Genomic DNA, 21,446 nt, shown 5'->3' on the forward strand with positions numbered 1-21,446 from the left:
GGAAAGAGAAGATAATTTTAAAAAATGTTGTGTATAATAATGATAATCTTTATTTAAAAGATACACGTCTAAAGACGACTTGAATCATGTATCATAAAATATCATACTATAGGTTGAAATATAAAGAAATGTTGTAAGCTTGTAAACCAACTAGCTTCAAACAAGACCTGTATTTTCTGTATTCATGTGATCCATACTTTACGTGTATTATTCGTAAAAAGAAATATCTATGGCTTCAACTACACCTACGTCATGTAAATATATTTAATATAATAGTACAGAAAATTTACAGTAGAAATATTTATATTCAATTATTTATGGATTCAATTCAGAAATGAATAGTCGATCTACTACTGCCAAAATCATTATTTGCAATATGTTTGGAATATTATTGGTGATTTACGTATTATGGTTTCTCCTTTTGTATAACAATTCAAATTCTCAAACTTCCGCACTGTGAATTATTGAATTATAAAATGACCCCGTTACTTTTCTCCAAAAATTGAATTTTTTCAACTAATTTTCCGTTTTTACCTATGAATAAATACGGAATTAATATAACTTTAAAATTTATTGCAGAACTCGTTCTAATCACTTTATAGGTGATTCGTTGTTTACGACAATTTAGAGAGTCAATTAATCTTTGCAAAATTTTCTAAAACTCTGGATAATCATAACGTTTTATCTATCATATACGTATATAAATATATCTACACGGATTATTAACAGCCAGGAAAAGTTATTTAACTGTAAAGTATATGTTTTATTGATAGTACACTTTCGAATGATGTCCTTGTCCAATTCTAAGATTGTGTATTAACGTAAATAAACATTTTACAGAAATATTGATTACGGAACAAAGAGTTCAAGTTATTGATTTGATTTAGTTGATGAATTTATATAAAACAGAATTTATTATACATACAATTGTATAAAAAAAAATTAACAATATTGTCAATTTTAAGCTAAGTTGAATTGAAAAAAAAAATACGCATTATTTACTTCTTCTGCTAAAAAATTGATTGAATAACAGGAGATTTTCTGATCCGTCAATATTTATTATCATTGCATGTTAAAAGAAAAATTCGGATCAATGTGGGCCAGAAGATTTGGTCCAGTATTTCCACGAAGAGTATACCAAACGAAGCATCTCAACTTTCCAATTGCCAATACCACGACAATCCGTTTCTCAACTATTGATTCTAATCCAAGTTTTCCATTGCTTGCAATAATTCTATTCAGCATGGATCGATCTTACTTTTGGCCGGTGGGGCATTAAGCCCACCGATATCACCAGATTCAAGTTGTTTAAGCAGCCGAAAGAGTGCAGCAGCTTCTCTAATTCTGCTAAACTCGATGCAAAAGGCTTGTACCTCGATGAAAAGTTCTTGAACATTAATTATCTTGTTTCTGATTAGAGACTGGAGGAACACGCAAACCAGGCGTACCAAACGATTCTGCATATACCGATCCTTGATGGTTTCACAAGTCGAAATGCAATTACTGATGTAGAGGTGAACAAACTCCGTTGGCAGATCGACTGTCGTTGTCAATCTGTTGACAACTTCCATAGAATGCAAGGACATCTCCATATTAACTAGCACGCTAAAGTACTCAGTTATTTGGCTGGACTGCATAAGCTTCAGCAGGACTTCAATGGCTATTAGCGGATTGTTTTCAACCAAATCCGGAAGCTTTACTGGAGTCAAACCGATATGGTAAACGAGTTTTGGGTCAGCGTCTAGTTCCATAAGCAAATGCTGCTGCTGCTGGAGAGTCAACGCACTCTTAAAGGCCCTGCCCATTAGTCTGCGTGCCTCGGCGCCAGCGCAGTTAGACACACACATGGAAGAATCGTACTCCACAGTGAACTGGCTTGGCTCCTCAACGTTCATCCATGCAAGTTCATCCGCGGCGTGATACAGCGGTGGTGCGAGCCTCAGGAATTCTGGCCGATAGCTTTGGCTACAAAGAGGAGGCTCGCCGATCACCAGACTCTCCGCTATAGCTCTGCCAACTTTCTTGTCTATCTCGCCAGCTTTTGAGCGGTCCATGTCCGGGAGGATTACTGGATTTCCACATTTGCTCACGCTCGGTAGTTCGGACAGCCTTTCTGCTAGCTGAAGCTGCAGACTAGTGAGATCAACCAATGGAGTAGCAGAGTGAGACATCTCTTCTATGATTTGTCTCGCTGTTTTTTTCATCGTCTCTTTGGCTCCATAGCCGAGTAGGTGGCTAAGCAGGTTCTTCTCACATCTGGAGAGCGCCGGGATGTGTCCAGAGAAGTTTGGCCGAGACACCGAACCTGAAGCACTCTCATCCGAGGGCTTTAATACCTGGATGAAGACCGTGGCAAACGGCGTGGAGGCCAGCTGTTCGCCTCGATAAAGGTCGTAGAGAAGAGCGAGCGCCATTATTCGCTGAACATTATTTGGTAGAAGGTCGATGTGCTGAAGAAGCAGCAACAAGGTTGTTCCGACTTTGAAGAAATCCTCCTTGGCAAACGCCTGGTGCAACTGATTAGATAGTGATTCTAAACTGGTATCCAGGTTCTCCTCGTCCAGAATATCGAGCAGGGTTGATAATTGCTTCGGTGTTGCAGACATGACGAATTACGGATTTTACAGACGAGTTTGAACAGCGTTTTTCGAAGTGAATATTCGCTGGTAGCGTCGAGATTTCATTCGCCAATGAACTGTAATACTTATCGACGAAGGTTTCGAACAGCTTCGAAGTCTTTCGAGGTACACTTCTAGGCAAATTCAATTCGAATGACTGTCTTGTTGTTATTACGGTAACCTTCAATTTCGGTGTGGAAAAATTTTTTTCGCCGAAGATTCCTGCTGATGAAAATGAGTGAGCCCCCGAATTTCACACATATTCGATATTGGAGGAATTATGCACTTCAAATCTACAGTATTTGCATGATTATTCAATTACTTAAAAACACTTCAATATTTCTTAACCTCTCGACAAAACATTTTTTTTCATATTGTCACGGAGGTCACGGACAAAGTAATTTGGAAGAAACATGAAGTGTTGATATTTTACGTATCTTGTACCACGTGGCGTCATCAAATTCGTGGCGGATAAATCCAGAAGCTTTGCAGAGTTACATTTTGGTTTTGGTCATTTCTCGTTTTTTCATTTATTATTTCATAAAATTTATCATATTTTACTTTTAGTGATCGAAAGTATTTTCATATTTTGTGGTATATGATTCAAAAGCTGTAAAACTGATCAATCACCTGTTATTTTGCAACTTTTGAGTATTCGTATAAAGATGTATACATAGTTGACAAAACTCATTAAATTGTTGAGTGAATTTGATTAGGAGCCATCGTAGAGTAGAATCACTTCGGGATGGTGGATAAATTTGGTAAAAATTGGTAAAGATTTCTTGTTTTTTTTTTCTCTTATTGAAATTGCGAAATTTAGAAATTTCTCGAGGCCGCTCGTAGAAATGTAAGATCAGATCGCAAATTGCGGAGTTGGCGTTATTCTATTCGTAGAATTACTCTGGGATGTTGGGTAAATTTGGTAAAAATCGGTAAAGTAGGTTTGTAGTTTTGTAGTTGTTTTTTTAATTAAGATTGCGAAATTTCAAAATTTCTCCAGGTCGCTCGTAGAAATTCAGGATTAGGTCGCGAATTGCGGACTTGGCGTTATTCAAACTCGGGCGAGATGGTGTATAGAGTGGGGGTGATACGAAAAGGGCGAGCCTATCCGAAACGGTGGTTGGCTGATGGCGGTTAGCTGACTGGTTGTCCTCACGAAGTGTAATAACTTCGTGGTTGTCATTTCTGATAAACGGAGCGATCAGAATGCCAGCTCATCTGTTAATGCGGCATCTGTGATTACCCTTTCTGACGATCACTGCAAGGAAACTGTTCAGTGCGAGTGAAATTCATCGAAGTTTAACTGTCATGAAAGAATAATATCCGCCTCACCGAAGGCTCCACCTCGATTTTGTAACAAATTACTGTAATCAACAAGATGATGGTAAATACAGCCGTCGGAGGCGGCCAGGAGAACGTTGCCAAATTCCTCGAGTCTTTGCAATCTGATTTAAAGGTTCTCTCATCGGAGACTAAAAAAAAGTATCCACAGATAAGAGAGGTATCGTATCTTATCCATACACCATCAATTATTCAGATTTTAATTGATTAATACCATTTTAGGTTAGGTCAGGATGTTATTATCTACTCGATCAAAACGTTCAAAGCATTCTTTTCATAATGATCTATCACCTGTTTTCCGAATTCGACATAACTTACAACAATTATTCTTCACATATCATCTCTTTCTTGCTTCACTGTTGCTGAAGAACAAACAGGTCTTGACTTCGGACATTTTGACAGCTGTCAAAACGTTCCCATAAGACCTGAGAAATTTGTTTTCAAACTTTGTTAACCACAAAACGCTCCTTTCTGGAATTATTTCTCTTTGCCTACCTTATCATACAATTGACCATTCTACAATTCCATCCGCCTTGATGTAAAATTTTTGAAATTTTATTCTCTTTCACAGTCATGCGAAGAAGGAATATCTAAGTTACGGACAACTGCCAATAATCCTGGAACACCGATATACTACATTGTCAATCAAATATTATATCCCTTGGTACAAGGATGCGAAAGTCGAGATGTAAAGATTATAAAGGTATCGGAAAGAATTACTGCCAGTGTTAGTCTTATAGAAAAAAAAGTAAAGACCAGCTTATAAGCTGAAACATTTGTTCAATTGTTAGTTTATAATTAGCCTTTTAGGATTTCTTTTCAGCAGTTCAAACAAAGATTTTTAGATTTTAACATATTTTTTAATATGACATTATCAATTCTTATCAAGTTGATCCAAAGTTGTATCAACAGACAGGGAAAAAAATCTTGGTGGATACACTAGAAATCTCAAAAACTAAGAGAAATTTTGAACAAAATCGTAGAATTGTAGAAGAATATGTTTGAAAAAATTGGCCGAAAACCAATTACCCAGCTTGTAAGTAATAAAGTTAAATTTTTATTTATACTGCTTTTATTTCAGTTTTGCTTAGGCATGATGCAAAGGCTTATAACACAGCAAGCGGTGGACACAAAAGGTGCCCGATACATTACAGATGCTTTATGGATGCTAATGGAATCTGGTACAGAGGAAGTAAAAATTCTTCAAAGTGTTACTCTGTTACTTACAAGTAACACAGTCGTTCACGGAGAGACTCTGGCCCGGGTAATTACTAAGTTTGATTTTAAGAAATTATTTAAACTCTCAATCTGCTGCAATCAGTTATGCATTGCTACTCAAAGCGAACGAGGGATAGTGATATTCCTAAGTCTCCGGCTTTTCGTTATCATGGGATTAATTAATATTTATTTGATTGATATGTATTCATTATTCAGCATACACAATGCATAAGTGTTAGTGTACTTGTCGGCAATCAAGTAATTAGAACAATTAATGCAACAAAAATTATCTCAATATTTCTTGTTTTTTCAGAATTTAGTTCTCTGTTTTCGGCTTCATTTTACTAAAGATTCTACAACGATTAATACTGCCGGAGCGACTGTGAGGCAATTAGTTTCGCTTGTATTTGAGCGAGTAGTAGTTGAAGATGAGGAGTTTGCCGGCCGTGCCAACCCGGAGGATGTTAATTTGGAAGAATTAAAAGTTCCTACAAATCAAGCGCCCAAAGGTCTAAGACCATGTGCAGCAGATGCCTACCTCATGTTTCAGGTACGAAATCTGTTTATTATTCTCTGTGGTCTTTTCCTTTGAACGAAATTTCAGTAACAATAATTAAATTACTTTTTTTTCTAATCTTTTCAGGATTTAGTACAGTTGGTAAATGCCGATCAACCTTATTGGCTCATAGGTATAACGGAAATGACTAGAACTTTTGGTCTGGAACTTCTAGAGTCTGTTTTAACAAATTTTTCATCAGTATTTTTCAAGGTACCCCAATTTATTTATATCAAGTTTTTAGATAAGTCGATCTCCCTTCGAGGAAAGGGAAAAATTGTTAGTAAAAATAGATATGCGAAAATGTGAAATGTTTGGTAAAGTGTGGGAAACAATGACGATATTATGACTTATTACAAAACACTTAAAACAAAACTTACTACACTTAGATTACCTTCTTCCCTTTGAATTGGGTACTGCAATAAATTTTCGCTTTTCGCAGCATCCAGAGTTCAGTTTCCTACTGAAAGAACGAGTATGTGCCTTGGTAATAAAACTCTTCTCCCCAAATATCAAATATCGGAACTCTGTGCCAGCATCGGTACAGCAAGCAACCCCATTGGACAAGCCGTATTTTCCGATCAGCATGAGACTGCTCCGAGTTGTTTCGATATTAGTCCAAAAATACCATTGCCTTTTGGTGAGTTAGATCATCTCTTTCCATTTTCTTTTCTTTTGATTTTTCAAACCAAATTGTTCCCCGATGAATTAACATATTCTAAACGATCAGTTGTAACGAAAGCAATAATTTAGTTCGTAATTCCATTTGATTTTTGCGTACCAGGTAACTGAATGTGAGATATTTTTGTCTCTGATCGTTAAATTCCTGGATCCTGACAAGCCTGCATGGCAGCGTGCGTTGGCATTGGAAGTATTACACAAAATGACTGTTCAAGCAGATCTGCTGACCAGTTTCTGCGAATGCTACGACCTAAAACCTCATGCGACAAACATATTTCAAGACATAGTTAACAGTCTGGGAGCTTATGTGCAAAGTCTGTTTGTAAATCCGCAAATGATGGGACAAGCTGGAGGAGGTAAATTCAACTTTCTGTTTACTTAAACGGGCGTATTTTGCTTGGCATTCTTTCTTTGAACGAATTATTAATGATTGCTTTTTATCTTTTAGGTACTGGAGTACCTGTTGCACAAGGACAACCACCTGCATTATTGGCCGGAATGCCTGTCGGTCCTGGCGTGTCCCCACAGCCTGGTTTCTATTCTCGAGGAATATGGTTGCCTGTTGTTGCCACTTTCACCAGTGGTCAAGCTAAATCAACGTAGTAAGTAAACTGGAAACTTTTACCGGGGCACGAATGTTTCTTAGTTCTGCTCCGGGAACTTTTCAGATTTCACAATTTTGCATGTTTGCTGGAAACTTCTTGGATAATTGATTTGAGTCTCGACAAAAACTTTAAGGTAATCAAAAGAAATTAATCTATTACAGTTTAGAAATGCTGGACAAGATCGAACCACCCCAAATACCTGATGGTTATGGAATCAGCATTGCTTACGCTTGTTTGTTGGACATCATTCGGTCTGTGGCGCTAGCTATTGAGGGTCCCCGCGAGGAAGGGAGAGAACAAAACCGCTATAAACCAACAGAAATTGAGCGCAAGTTGCACACTCAATTAATCATCTCGAGTTGGTGTGGTTTACTCGCAGCTCTCAGTCCATTGGTCGATGCCAGGTAACTTTGCGTCTCACTTTGGTGGACCAAATGTTCAAAAGTTATTGAGAAAAGAATACGTCATTTGTAAAACGGAAAATTTTTATCAACAGTACTGACGAGTCAGCCTCTGAAAATGTCCTCAAAGCCATACAAACTTTCGCCTCACTGTGTGGCTCCCTTGATCTACAAACACCGAGGGACGCTTTCATAACAGCAATCTGCAAGGCCTCTTTACCACCACATTATGCCTTGACTGTACTGTACAGTGCTCCGCAGGGGATACCGAGTGCCAGACCTCAGGATCCTGTACAATACAATCCGGCTAATATCAGTGAACCTGACTACAGGCAGCAAGTCGTAGCTGTTGGCACTCCGTTGCCGACTGCATCGCTACCGATTGGTAAGTCGGCAAGTTTTTTTACTTCCATATTGCAATGAAACTTTGAGTGAGTTTTTCTCCCATCATATTGATTAATGTTGGAAAACAAATACCGTAACAGAGTTCTGAAAAATGCGTTTTCTAAACGATTTGGCAACTAAAAAATTCACCTTTTGTTGCATAATAATTTTGATTGTTCACAGGAGCTCAGCAAGGACCAGTTATGTTGACGGCAAAAAATTTGCAGTGTATGCGGGCGCTACTGTCGCTTGCTCACTGTCATGGCAGCATACTGGGCAGTGCCTGGCATCTTGTGTTAACAACTTTGCAGCACCTTGTTTGGATCTTGGGTCTTAAGCCATCCACAGGAGGGTCTTTGAAGGCTGGTAGAACTACCGCTGATTCAAACGCAGTTATAACTACTGCTGTGATGGCGGATTTGCCTGTTCTCAGCGCTATGCTTAGTAGGCTTTTTGAGAGCAGTCAGTATCTTGACGACGTCGCGTTACATCACTTGATTGATGCTTTATGCAAATTGAGCCATGAGGCTATGGAGCTGGCTTATTCTAATAGGGTAAGACTAAAAAAGCCTATTTTAATCAATTTTTATATTCATTCTACGATGTCAAATTTAAGAATTATTTTTGGAGTTTCTTGGTCTTACAATTTGAAATTCATTGCAAATGGTAATGGGTATTATTGGTTGACTTCTTTTAACTTCATTTGAACTGATTAATCGCTAAACTTAGTTGTTAGTCTTTAACATTCACTTTTCTACTCCGTTTGATCAACAAAAAGGATTGATATTTTCCTTGCACGTTGATATAGGTAACAAAATAACTGATTTCTGTTTCAGGAACCGTCGTTGTTCGCTGTGGCAAAACTGCTAGAAACTGGACTTGTCAATTTACCACGTGTAGAGGTTCTTTGGAGGCCGTTGACCAATCATCTATTGGAAGTGTGTCAACATCCTCATATCAGAATGCGAGAATGGGGAGTTGAGGCAATAACGTATCTCGTCAAAGCCGCCCTTCAACATAAATACCCCCAGCCACTCCGGGATAATCAGGTATCAATCGATATCAGTCAACAGCTTACCTATAAAATCGGAAAGAATATATCTAGAAGCTGTGACGTTTATGCTGCATAGCCGTGCGATTTATATGCTTTTTATAAATACGTGCATTTTCATTCCATTTGTAGAAATTACAAACTCTGTTACTGGGACCATTGTCCGAGTTGTCGTCAGTGCGTCATGGAGATGTGAGGCAGCGCCAGTTGGAATGCGTTCTACAAGTTTTACACGGAGCTGGCGAAACTTTGTCCCATGGATGGCCCTTAGTTCTTGGTATTATAGGAGCTGTGTCTAATCATCATGGGTAAATTTGACTTTATTTAGAAATCGCATACAATATTTCATTACATGTATTTAAAGTAGTATTGCATTGTGATACGGGCTTATAAATATCAAGTTGCAATTACTTTTATTTCTCTGATTACCAGGGAAGCTCTAGTTCGCATAGCTTTTCAATGCCTACAATTGGTGGTGACGGATTTTTTACCTGTAATGCCATGGAGATGCCTTCCGCTGTGCGTCGACACTGCTGCTAAATTTGGTTCGCAAACTCAGGAGCTGAACATTTCCCTCACCGCAGTGGGCCTCATGGTAAAACGAAAATGAATATACAAATAAAACGCTTTACTTTGGTTTTGGGATATCTATTCACCTATTGCGCTATAATATTTGGTCTACTTATATCTTTATAAACTAAGTCCGTCCGTTACAGTGGAACATCAGCGATTACTTCTACCAGAATCAAGAAAAATTGTGCAGCTCTTTACAAGGCGATGCTACTTCCGTCTTTCCCGATTTTCCTGGTACCACTAACATGCCACCGTTTGACAAACTGTGGATGTGTCTGTATGCTAGACTAGGTAAGATTTATCATATTCAAGCACTTTTGATTATTCCTCGTTACATGTATTTAATTTCCTTCATCCTTTGTTAGATTATGCCGTCCGGTATATTTTATAAAAAAAATTAACATGGTATTCATACATAGAAAATTTTTTTTTTTTCTAGGAGATTTGTGCGTTGATTCAAGGCCTGCAGTTCGAAAATCTGCAAGCCAAACATTGTTCTCAACAATATCTGCGCACGGAGGATTGCTTCATCAACCAACCTGGCAAGCGGTGCTTTGGCAGGTGTTGTTCCCTCTACTGGATAAAGTTAGGAGTTTATCCAGTTCTGCAAGCAGTGAAAAAGTCGATACCAGTGGAAATATTCTTATTCATCACAGCCGTAATACTGCTCAAAAGCAGTGGGCTGAAACCCAGGTCAGTTGACATGAATTTTGGTGTATCACACAGGTTTCCCAGTCCGAAAATGTTCTAGTAATATGAGGTAATATTAAAATTACCTGAAAATAAAGTAAACTAATCTGAAATGAAAAACTTTTGCAGGTTTTAACACTGAGCGGAGTGGCCCGAGTCTTCAACACAAAAAGGCAACTGTTGCAATTATTGGGAGACTTTCCGCGGGCGTGGTCTCTGCTTTTAGAATTTATAGAGAATTCTGCACTGAGTAAAAATAACGAAGTGAGTGTTGGTCTGAAAATATTGTGAGGTTTCTTTTTGTCGAGTACAAATACTATGTCAAAATTAATTCTGCATCCTTACGCTTGATTTCAACGTTCAGGTGTCGCTGGCAGCTCTGAAATCTTTCCAAGAAATACTGTATCTCCAAAAAGGTGGAGATAGTGAGGAAGCTGGTCGATCCAGTGATTCGGAAGCGTTGTGGCTGGTCGCATGGCGAGTTTGGCTCAGTATTGGTATGGAAAGTACGACCCCACCGAGAGAAGGAGAAACTGAACCCTACGTACCTTCGCAAGCCTTTTTAACGGCATTGGTTCATATTTTTCCAGCAGTATTTCAACATATTAGAAATAAGTATGTAGCTTTTCTTTGCTCCGCCTCCTACTCATTTGTCCCGTAATCAATTATTGACGACTGATGATCTATTTTATTTTCAAGGTTTACAGGTACGGATCTTCAAAAATTATGTATTGTCCTAAAAAACGCAGTCGCAGTCCCTGTACACGGAGAATCAACTCCTTACATCTTACCAACATTGCCGGATGTTGTTTTGACCCAGTTGCAAGACGGGGTTCTTCATTCCATGGAACTACTGCAAAAGGTTTGTTGTCAATTTTTGAAATATGAACAATGATTGGAAACAAGCATAATAATCTGTGATGCAATTCTCCGGAGGATTTGAAAGACTTTAAGTAATTCTTCATGAACCCTTAACAAGCCAATTTAATTATTTTTATGGATGAATAATTTGTCAATAAATTCTTGTTTTTGGCTATCATCCTGATAGGAAGTACTCAATGGAACAGACAATCTGAGAACGATGATTGGTTCGATATTCCTGCAGCTGTTGAGTTTTTCAAAGCTAGCTTGCCAAGCGCCCACTTATGGAAAAATACCCACAAAGCATATATCCCAGGTCAGAGGAGTGTCTGTGAGTATCCATTTTCATTCTTGCCCTTTATGAAACTTTGTGGAACTATCAAAATCTTTTTTTCTCGTCAATTATCCAATTGATTAATCCATTATATGTATACACAATAGGCTGACTGGGTTACCATGAACTACGTTCCCTTTGGGGAGAAGGCATTGTCAATGGTCGTGAGTCTTTACCAAAAAACTGCTCACGAGGAAGCGGTGATAGACGGAAAAGTGCTCGAGCACATAATAGAAGCTCTTCACGTTCCGTTATCCATGAAATACAATTGCCCATCACCTACAACCTGGAAACTAGCCGTCACCAGTCTCTTGGCTGTCCTGCATACAGGTTTACCACTGGCAAGAACGTATCCTGAGCAGTTTTCCAGCATGTGGACAGAACTGGCGGATACTTTGGACGACTTTTTATTCCCTAAGAGGTAAATTAGTGATAAATAGTCTTATTATTTCCACAACATGAATAGCACTGACGAATTTAAGACAGAAGTTAATTCAACTGTGTTATAACTGTTTGTTTAAATTTTTAATTAAACAGCGTGATAACTACGGAACGTGGCGCTGAAGAAGTGCAAGCAGATGAAGCAGTTGATTGCCAAGTAATGGAACTACTGAGAGACGAAGTACTGCCGCACTCACAACACGTACCTCATCAGTTTATACTCCGAGTCGTCATGCTGCTAAATAAAGGTTCCATTCATTCGGCAACAACTACAAGTATTGGTAAGACGCACGTTATAATAAAATTTTTTCTAACGTTTGAGTGTGGTGCAGAAATAAAATGTTTTGATATTTTGCATAATAGAAAATAGTAATGAGACTAAACTGAGAGAAGAATTTGCCAAGACTTGTTTTGAGACGCTCCTTCAGTTTTCGTTACTCGATGGCTTAAGCAACGAAATAGAAACGACAACAAGTGAAGCTTCGGAATCTGACGAAGGAGGGGTCGCTGGCCGACTAGCTGTTACAGCCCTACTTCACAGGTTTCAAGAAGTACTGCGTCGCTACATAGAAGACGAAAGACGAAGCGGAAAATGCCCTCTGCCAAGGTAATGTAAACACGTTCGTCACGCGTCAATGAAAATGGAATAAACGTTGTCTTTGTATGTAATTGGCAGAGTTGACTCGCTAAAGCGTTGTAAATAAGTGTTGAATATGAATCCATGTTCTAGATACAGATTGTCGGAGATATCGTTTGTATTAAAGGCTGTAGCGACGCTCGTTGTATCTTTGAAGAAAGCACCTGCTAACAAAGGTAATTTAAATTATTTTGAAAAATTCCAGTCTCACCTGCATATGCAGATAAAAGAAGATGTTGAGTCTTTATGGTTGATGAAATGTCGTAAACGTTTCGCTTTATTTACGATTTTCATTTTATCTTTTATCACAGTTGACCGATCCGTTTGGGAGCAGCTAATAGGTTTATATCCATACCTAGTCGAATGTACAGTGGCCACTGCCTCGGGGCAGGTTTCACGATCGCTGCGCGAAGCTCTCCTCCAGTATCACGATTTGCTCAGGTCGCCGATAAGTAGTTTGCCAACTTCCAACGGCGTTTGATCTATGCAATCAATTTCCGAGAAGACTACTAATCATTTTAATACGGCACCTGGGAGTCGACGCTAAACTGTATCTCCTACCCTGCGCAGATCATTTCTTCGACTGAACTGCCAACGATATATCCACTGTGCATACCCATGCGGGTAATGAGGCTGGTGTCCCTGATCAGTGAGTATTTCCCTTCCCTTGAGCTTAAAGAAACAGAGACGGTACAAAATTGATTGTAATATAATTGATTTGTTTCCAGACATTATTTAGTAGAATGAATTTTTCATTCCTCTACCGAAACTATTTTCTCTGATTCTTATTAGCTACTTCTATTTTCTTTTTATTCGTTTCTTTTCGTCCTGAAAATTATCAGGTTATCTGGTTGTAATAATCTTGACTGAAATAGTATTTTTTATTTAAAATACCTAAATTACATTGGTCTTCAATTTTCATTTATCAACCATAGTAGATGAGGTGAAAAAACAATCTTTGCATTTGTGATCTGTTATCACTAATGACAAGTTGATGAAAAAAGAAAACATATTTTATAATTATAACTATATTTAATGAGAATATGCAATGTTGAAATGCTAATCAAGTAGTACGGCAAACATTAAACAAAGAGGTCAATATTATAATGGAAGATATTTTAAAATAAATTGATTTCGAACGGTACTGAATTTTTATAACTATCCAATAAATTGAACACAATTTTTTATAGCCGTTCAATGAAGTCAGGTTTTAAAAACCATACCAAAATATAGGGTAAACACACTAATAAAAATTATATGGACTGGTATAAAAATTTTCGCAACAAAGATAAGAATATCAATGGAAATGAATATTATATCGTCGTTTGTTTTTTCTTATTACATAATCAATAGTAACTGTAAAGTAACGTAATTGGAATTAGTAGTATTAAATCTGTCATTACAGTAAGACTTGAATCATCTGAAAAATATCTTTCATTAAGGAACTGCAATGTTTGTAATGTTCAGTCTTCACTGATGGTATTTAAATCTTTAATATCGCCTTGCAAATCAACTAACTATTTTTTCCGAACGGGTGAATTATCCAGATATTTCCGTATAAAAACGATTTTTTTTTACCGACAGATAAGAGAAACACGAATTCTATATATATATATTGCAATTATCTGGTCCTTTGCGGAAGATTAACCCCTCATCCAGTGTAGATAACAATTATTTAATTTCTAAGTGTAGTAATTAAAAATTATAATTAATTATGCATTACTACATAATACCGGCGCTATTAGCATGTTACACGATTTTCTAGATAGTAGACAGTGTGCAATAAACGATTAATATTAAGTATATAAACTGTAAATAATTAATTGCATTGCAGGTTTATAAAAATAGAAGTAGTGTGGCTTTGTGAAGTCTGATGTAAATATTACATTGATGATGATGATGATTTGCTAAAGAATTTAGTATACTAATGTAAGTAGAGAGTTTTGTATTCTTAATTACATTGAATTATCCTGCAATCGTCAAATATTCATACACGATACTTACGGAAGCATAAAATTGGAATGATGTAAATAAAATAGATAACTTTCGATGCAATTTTGGGCGGTATGAATGTCAAGTTATCATGCGTGCGAACACTGCAACATTTTTTTTTGTTTTGTTGTTATAGTAATTTTTACGTTGAAGGACATAGTATAGGTCATTTAATGCATATTATTTCCCAAAAATTTATTATTCTGTCAATGGTAACTTCTCATATTATACAAGAACTAAAAAACCATTTGCAATTAATTTTTGTACAATAATTCTTTGTACATATACATCGAATTTACCATAAGACATGATGTTGTAAAAAACGTGAGCTAAGCTGGTTTGATATCATCAAATCTTCGTTCAAGATTTCTTTCCAATAGCAAAAAAGAAATCTAAGACATTCTGCGGTCTTGTACCAAATTCGTTGTGCGTTTTCTGTATTATATATTACATTCACACTCTTCATGCATGTATGCGCAATTCTCAAGTACTTACAAAAGTAAGTTGAAAAGTTAAATTTGCGCACATCATTATTTTGATTATTCAAACAAGCGTTGCAACAGTTCCGTAATGTTACTCTCAAAATATGAAAGTATCTAATTTACGTAACTGTAATCAGGATTCTGAAACATAAAAATTAAAATTATCAGTATCCCGAATGTGAAGTTTGCTCTTATCTTTTAAAGTCAAATCAAATCAAATTGTAAAATGTATTGACAAGGTATTGAAACGCTGGAAAATTGATTTCTTACCTCGATTTAAAATTATAGCTGTACGGCAAGGAACATAGGCATAAAGTCTGTGCGGACGGTTGGCAAATGGTTCTGGTTTACTGAAATGCTTGACGCTGGTATCAATGCGATTTTCGCCACCAAACTGAGTATCATCACTGCTCAGTAATATCTGATAAACTCCAGGTTCGTTCACGCCTATAGCGTAATCAGGGAATGACTTTGTCGGATGAAAATTAAAGACAAACACAAGTCCTGCTCGGTCGAATACTATCACTTTGTCATCCTCATGTTTCCAGCTTACATAGCCCTAAAAAAAAAAAAAAAACCATTTACTTTCAGATGGAAAAACTTTATTTTTGGTTTTGAATAAAGAAATACGGTTCGCGTAAACTTTGTTTCACATTTCGATACATGTTGAATTGTCCACCCAGCATCCAATCGTAAAATTGTTAGATATTATAGAAACAAAAGTATTAAACTGATTTAAATTGCTTACAGGGTTTGCATGCAGCCAGCCATGTTTTTCTTCCAAAAGATTAATTTCTCGGTCCCAATTATTCATGTACTTATATTTAAGCATTGGGTCTTCTACAAGGTTCCATTGCCGCCTTGCATAGTGGTAACTGTCTCCGTTTCCCGCCCGAGGAAAATCTAGCCACTCAGGATGACCAAACTCGTTACCTGAGAGAAAGTGTGTAAAAATTGGAATTCTTTTTCTTTGCTAAGCGATTATCACTCATGAATGGCGGATGAAGTCCCTATCTCACCCTGAATTAAAACGCATACCAACCCATGAAATTGAGATAAGCTTCGCCGCCAAGTCCGTGAGTAATCAAAGTAATAAGATTGTGGAGAGCAATTCCACGCGAGATGAGGTTGCTCGGTGGGCTTAGCTCGCTCATGTGCGTGTACATTTCCTTGTCCATCAACCAAAAGGCGATTGTTTTATCGCCGACCAGTGCTTGGTCGTGGGACTCTGAATAAGCCACGGTTTTCTCCATCCAGCGACGATTGCTCAATGTCCAACAAATGTCTCCCATATTCCAATCCTCGTCTTTACATTCCTTCAACAATTTAATCCACTTGTCAGGAAGCGCCATTCCTAGGCGGTAATCGAAGCCTACTCCTCCCTCTGTGACTGGCCTGTATGAACCGAAAAAGCACCGTGAATTACGCCGCTTTTGAGAAAAGGTTTCTTGGAGAATGTTATACGTATATTGCCACCAAGATGGTACCTGCAAATTGCCGGCATTCCACTAACATCCTCGGCAATAGTTATCATTTCAGGATAAAGTTTATGCAGCACATGATTAGCCATCATTAGATAAACTACTCCTTCAACGTCTACATTGAGACCGTAATATTCGTCGTAATGACCACTGAATCCTTGTCCCATCCCTCTAGAATGGTACAACATGGACGTGACGCCGTCAAACCTGTATAACATTGGTTCCACAAAGAATTAGCACTCCAGTTGATAATATTGTGAGTTTTGATTTCATTAAATCGTTCGAAAATCGTTACCTAAATCCGTCGAATGCAAACTCTTCAGCATACCAACGTAAATTTGATAGTAAAAATCTGACAACTTCAAATTCCGCGTAATTGAATAAGCGACTACCCCACAGAGGATGTTCACCTCTGGAGCCTGAGTGAAAGAAGCAAGAATCTGTTCCATCGAACTCATTCAATCCATCCAAGGTGTTCTTCGAAGCGTGAGAATGAACTATGTCTAACAGAACTACTAATCCGTGCTTGTGAGCTTCATCTATCAACTCCTTCAACTCTTCAGGCGTTCCATAACGCGAGGAGGTTGCAAAAAATGAGGTCACCTTGGAGATGCAAAAAGTGAAGAGGTGAGACAAAATTTTAATCATCATTGGCATAAATATAAGTTTTGTCAAATTACCTGATATCCAAAACTGGCGTAATAAGCATGTTCCATGATTGCCATTAACTGGATGGAATTGTAACCTTGCTTAACAATTCTGGGTATGATATTTTTTGCGAACTCTAAATACGACCCGACTCGCAATTCCTGAGTCGCAATTCCCACGTGGCATTCGTATATCCTTAGACTCTTGGGTCGTTTTGGTTTTGGATATTTAAACTTGTAGATCTGCAAAAGCATCGATTATACTTTTAAATTCAACCCAGAATGGAAATGTTGTGCAGAATTGTTTTTTCAGACAGATACAAGCAATTTACTTTCGAATAAAATAACAGACTCCTCATACATTTTCAGTTAACTGTAACTATCTTTTCGAGCAGTTTTACCTTGTCATCAGTTGGATGCCATATTCTTTGCTTGAAAGTTGTACCTTCAGAGCGGTTTGGCGGTTGAGTAACGTAAGATGCCCAAGGGCTCAGTCTTTCCAGTAATTCGCCGTTGTTATTTCTGACAATAACTTTAACTTCTGACAAATGTTGAATGGGACTAGAACCGTCAAGATTTGGCTCCAGTTTCAACTCCCATTTTCCATAATCGAGTTTTTTATACGGCGTCTTAGTGCGATCCCAACCATCTGTGTATCGAAACAGACCAAACTATGAACCTGTACAAACTCATACTCAGAGCTTATTTTTAACCGATAATTTAATTTCTTACTGAAGTCGCCGGTAAGAAAAAGTTCTTTAGCTCCCGGCGCCCATTCCAAAGCCGTTACACTGTTGTCCGGGTTAATATGAACTCCAAAGTGTTTGTATGCCAATGAGAATTGATCAAAATCCTTTTCCGCCTCCTCAATTTTTTCCATGTAGTCTTTGAATATCGCATATCTGTTGATAAACAAGATTGAATTCTTAGTAATATTTGAAAAACTTCAGCAAACACATCTAAATAAGAAGTCTATTCAGATCTTTAAAGAAGAGGCTAATCCCAAGGTTGATATTATTTGACAAAATATCAGTAATTGTGATTAGCTATATCATGAAACCTTTGACCTTCACATTGAATTGCGTTAATAGCAGTCTAATTTTCAATCATTATTCAGATTATATTTGTTAGTTTGAGGGACACGTGAAGGGATAGAGAATTGCTTGGCGAAAAGATATGATATAATTTATTCCAATTTCATTATTAGTTTCTTTTTTTGTCTAAAATTAATCTATTATAAGAACAGTTACATAAGACTTGACCAAGTTTTATTTTAATGTCAAAGACGCGTAGGAGTTATCTGTTTTGAAATCATTTATCTCTTCCATTTTAGTTGGTCTTTTTGTTTGCCCTAACAACTTAAATCGGTGATTTTCTGATGTAGTTTAAACATTGTTCAAAAGCAATGAAAAGAAATATAATTTCTCAATTTGCTTTTCATTTTATCTCATTTTTGAATTGCTCAAAAAATACAATATAATATAAATATAATACAACTATAAACAAACGAAGAATTGAACAATAGAATATTGTAGACACAATGAAGAATAAAAGTTCAGCATGTTGATTTGGGTTTGTTTAAATGGAATTCAAGTCAGACTTTTCTTATACTGTGGGATAGAGATATCGGATTTCTTATCTCAATTTACCGTATATTCGGTACTGTCGATCTAATCACAATGTTGTAAGAAAATTTCAGTCATTGATCCTCATCCAATCCAATCCGAAACCGAGAATAAGATGATCCTACACGTGCATTGCGTAAGTATACAAATGTGTAGTATCGGGTACATGTGTGTTATGTAAAATAAGAAGGGAACTAGAAGAAAACAGTCACGAGTCACGGATCAAAAACAATGAAGGAAACTGGCCATTTCCGTTAAGCAGAAAGCCGAGTTTTCCAAGAGCAAACAGACAGCAAATACGCAAAAAATCATCGAGTTTTTTCGCGAGAAATAAAAGTAAGAATGATGATAGAACCTCTTCCGAATCTCCTTCTCGTACGGCGCCAAGTACGGATCCCTTTCCAGTAGAGTTTTCAGTTCAGGTACTTCGACTTGCATCGGATCCATTGCGGACCATTTTCCACCCATTGTTATGAAATTTGTTTATTGTATTCAAAATTCACACACTTTCAAGATCGCGGAAATCACTGCTTCGGTAGTCATGTGTAGCTGCAACGCCGGCTCAAATGCGAATGACATGTCAAGGTGATTCCCCCCGGAGCCCCTCAGACCGCGATCAGAGTACAATTTTACCATCTGTCGCGTTAAAAATGTCCCCAAATGTGGAATGTTAAGTTTTTTACGGAACATTTATGCATAGTTATAAACAGAGATTTGTTACCGTTTGATGGTACGTCGTTGGTGGAAAGTAAATTCTGCTTCTCGTTGCTTGCTGGTAATGGCAGTGTTTTCATTACCGACGTCATCATGACGCTCGAACCTCGCGACGTTGAGGGTACCCGGCCGCATGGCGGCGCGCTGTGCGAAAACTAAAACCGGGTCTAGCGGGCGCGAGCGCGATTCACTTAGAATCTAGAATCGAGCGCTTAGCTCGAGTAGGTAGGACTTTGGGTAGGACCGATAGGACGTAATGCTGGATCTCCCTATTCTGCCCGCGCGTGCGATTATCGCGTTCTTCCCGCGCTCGGTCAGGTGTCGAGTTCTTTCCATCTCACGTTCTTTAACCCTTAGCGGCATAGTGGTATTCCAGAATGCCACCTGTTTTAAAACACGTTTTTACGATTTTAGAGTAGTTTTATTCGATTTAACCGGGTTTTTTTTTGTAATTTTATGATCTTGATATGTTAGAGGATCAAAGTTTATGTTCAAATTGTTCTGATGTTTCGTTAATTTGTTTATAGAAATTAACAAATTCTGAAAAATAGCACGTTTTTAGGAAAAATGTATTATTGAAGATAGTTTTAAGAGTATCCTTACGATTTTTGGTAGGCGGGGGTTTTTAGGGTCGCTGATTACGAATGCGTTTTCAGATTTGCAAAATTCAAAATGGCGGACACAATATGGCGGCTGTACACTTCAAATGACGGATTTTATGACCGCAAAATGATTGCAATTGATTTGAAAGTATGGAAAAGATCTTGGGTTTTATGATTTGCGAAGGTCAAACGACTTTTTGCGTTTTGGTCCACCATATTGGATCCGCCATCTTGAATTTTCAACTTTTGAGTGCAGATTCGTAATCAGCGACCCCAAAAACCCTCGAGTTTAAAATTTCAAGTCGATAGTAAGTAACGAAAAATGTGTGCCGCTAAGGGTTAAGGATCGCGTTTTTAGGGTTGGTTATGGGAACGGGGCGAACGGGGCTCACCTTTTGGTGACCTGAGGTGCCCGTTCCTAGGGGAGCGTCGACACGGCGACACACATGCTTGTCGCCCGAGCACAACAGCGTTGGGTCTCGATAAATCGGGACCGCTGTTTGCACGGCCTTGAGCCACTTTGGACGCTCCCTGTTGCACCACTTCCACGTAACAGTCGGAAGTGTGGCGTGTTGATGAGTTGTACATACTTGGCAGGGTAGATTAAGTTTCTACAATAATAGTGGTTGATACAGCAATCCTATTCATTTTATGACATTAGAAGGCTTAGTTTTCTTCCGTCACATGCCGACTACTAGATCATTAGAAAGGGGGGTGAAACGGGTGATTTTACCCTTTGTAACAATAAATTTTATATTAATTTGACTATCCATGAATTTAATTTCTTGCTACTAGGCTCTAGGGTGTCTCTTACTTAGGGTGATGACGATTTTTTCCAGCTCACCCCCCACATAAACTACAAATAATTAAAAAACAAATGCCTAGTTTTTTTTCAGACTTTTACCTCAATTCTAACTCGTGCACCAAGAGGATGGATTTATCCATTTAAAATACATGTGTTTCGGACACATTCTCAGTATGCATTTTATTGTAGGAGTAATAATGTCCAAAAATATTTATAACTGTGAGATTTTAGTGGCCATTAGTGCTACTACCTGCGAAAAAAATCAGATCATCATACCAGGCAATCTAGACGAATTGTACACCCTTGAAATTAATTTTTTTTTTATTTAGAGAAAGTACAATTCATCTAGATTGCCTGGTACGATAATGTGAATTTTTTCTCAGATGGTAGCACTAATGCCGGCTGAAACCTCGCAGTTACAGATATATCTAAATACTATTATTCTTTCAATAAAAAATATACCGAGATGTGTCCAAACATGTCTATTTTAAATGGGGAAATCCATCCTGTTGGTAGCACGTGTGAAAGATGAGTTAAAAATCTGAAGAAATTAAGCAAATTATTTTCGAATTACTTGAAGTTCATTTGGGGGACGAGCCGGAAAAAAAAATCCTCAACACTCTAATTAAGTGACACTCTACTAAGCACTCAGGTTGGAAGCTGCAAGCAATGTGTGATCTGTTCCTGCCACAGACATGGACTTTGTA

General features: G+C 37.7%; 3 protein-coding genes across 6 annotated transcripts; 1 reads left to right on the top strand and 2 right to left on the bottom strand.

The window, feature by feature from the left end:
* Positions 1-1,016: 1,016 nt before the first annotated feature.
* LOC124411251 (CCR4-NOT transcription complex subunit 11) lies at positions 1,017-3,083 on the bottom strand. Its single transcript, XM_046890288.1, has one exon. The coding sequence runs from the start codon at positions 2,604-2,606 to the stop codon at positions 1,239-1,241; it is 1,368 nt and encodes a 455-aa protein (XP_046746244.1). The 5' UTR covers positions 2,607-3,083; the 3' UTR covers positions 1,017-1,238.
* A 711-nt stretch (positions 3,084-3,794) lies between these two features.
* LOC124411239 (protein MON2 homolog) lies at positions 3,795-14,291 on the top strand. Of its 3 annotated transcripts, none has more exons than XM_046890246.1 (25): positions 3,795-4,119; positions 4,531-4,662; positions 5,041-5,223; positions 5,491-5,727; positions 5,821-5,946; positions 6,176-6,373; positions 6,518-6,770; positions 6,863-7,016; positions 7,181-7,423; positions 7,513-7,805; positions 7,988-8,358; positions 8,641-8,853; positions 8,988-9,163; positions 9,288-9,450; positions 9,572-9,719; positions 9,868-10,121; positions 10,248-10,382; positions 10,483-10,733; positions 10,818-10,980; positions 11,167-11,310; positions 11,421-11,734; positions 11,851-12,035; positions 12,118-12,361; positions 12,491-12,567; positions 12,703-14,291. In XM_046890246.1, exons 1-25 carry the CDS (start codon positions 3,997-3,999, stop codon positions 12,870-12,872), a joined length of 4,950 nt encoding a protein of 1,649 aa, XP_046746202.1. In that variant the 5' UTR covers positions 3,795-3,996; the 3' UTR covers positions 12,873-14,291. The 3 variants fall into 3 exon arrangements, with proteins under 3 accessions (XP_046746202.1, XP_046746200.1, XP_046746201.1); XM_046890244.1 differs by having other exon boundaries at positions 3,796-4,119; positions 12,485-12,567; XM_046890245.1 differs by having other exon boundaries at positions 3,796-4,119; positions 7,516-7,805; positions 12,485-12,567.
* Positions 13,727-19,222, bottom strand: LOC124411245 (1,4-alpha-glucan-branching enzyme). Of its 2 annotated transcripts, none has more exons than XM_046890280.1 (10): positions 18,974-19,222; positions 17,726-17,895; positions 17,395-17,642; positions 17,027-17,236; positions 16,642-16,949; positions 16,353-16,553; positions 15,908-16,260; positions 15,614-15,798; positions 15,116-15,424; positions 13,727-15,082 (listed from the first exon to the last, which is right to left on the bottom strand). In XM_046890280.1, exons 1-10 carry the CDS (start codon positions 19,084-19,086, stop codon positions 15,080-15,082), a joined length of 2,100 nt encoding a protein of 699 aa, XP_046746236.1. In that variant the 5' UTR covers positions 19,087-19,222; the 3' UTR covers positions 13,727-15,079. The 2 variants fall into 2 exon arrangements, with proteins under 2 accessions (XP_046746236.1, XP_046746237.1); XM_046890281.1 differs by having other exon boundaries at positions 13,727-15,006; positions 15,136-15,424; positions 18,974-19,221.
* Positions 19,223-21,446: the final 2,224 nt, after the last annotated feature.

The sequence above is a fragment of the Diprion similis genome, chromosome 10, assembly GCF_021155765.1.
Source record: "Diprion similis isolate iyDipSimi1 chromosome 10, iyDipSimi1.1, whole genome shotgun sequence".
NCBI lineage: Eukaryota > Metazoa > Arthropoda > Insecta > Hymenoptera > Diprionidae > Diprion > Diprion similis.

What these genes read in the sequence shown, in the direction of transcription:
- LOC124411251 (XM_046890288.1), bottom strand. Translation starts at nt 2,606, where the DNA reads ATGTCTGCAACACCGAAGCAATTATCAACCCTGCTCGATATTCTGGAC.
- LOC124411239 (XM_046890244.1), top strand. Translation starts at nt 3,997, where the DNA reads ATGATGGTAAATACAGCCGTCGGAGGCGGCCAGGAGAACGTTGCCAAA. An exon ending in ACGGAGAGACTCTGGCCCGG is followed by an intron (nt 5,224 to 5,490) that starts GTAATTACTAAG and finishes TTGTTTTTTCAG; the next exon opens with AATTTAGTTCTCTGTTTTCG. An exon ending in GGCAACAACTACAAGTATTG is followed by an intron (nt 12,036 to 12,117) that starts GTAAGACGCACG and finishes TTTGCATAATAG; the next exon opens with AAAATAGTAATGAGACTAAA.
- LOC124411245 (XM_046890280.1), bottom strand. Translation starts at nt 19,086, where the DNA reads ATGGGTGGAAAATGGTCCGCAATGGATCCGATGCAAGTCGAAGTACCT. An exon ending in GGCATCCAACTGATGACAAG is followed by an intron (nt 17,237 to 17,394) that starts GTAAAACTGCTC and finishes ATGCTTTTGCAG; the next exon opens with ATCTACAAGTTTAAATATCC. An exon ending in ACGCCAGTTTTGGATATCAG is followed by an intron (nt 16,950 to 17,026) that starts GTAATTTGACAA and finishes TGCATCTCCAAG; the next exon opens with GTGACCTCATTTTTTGCAAC.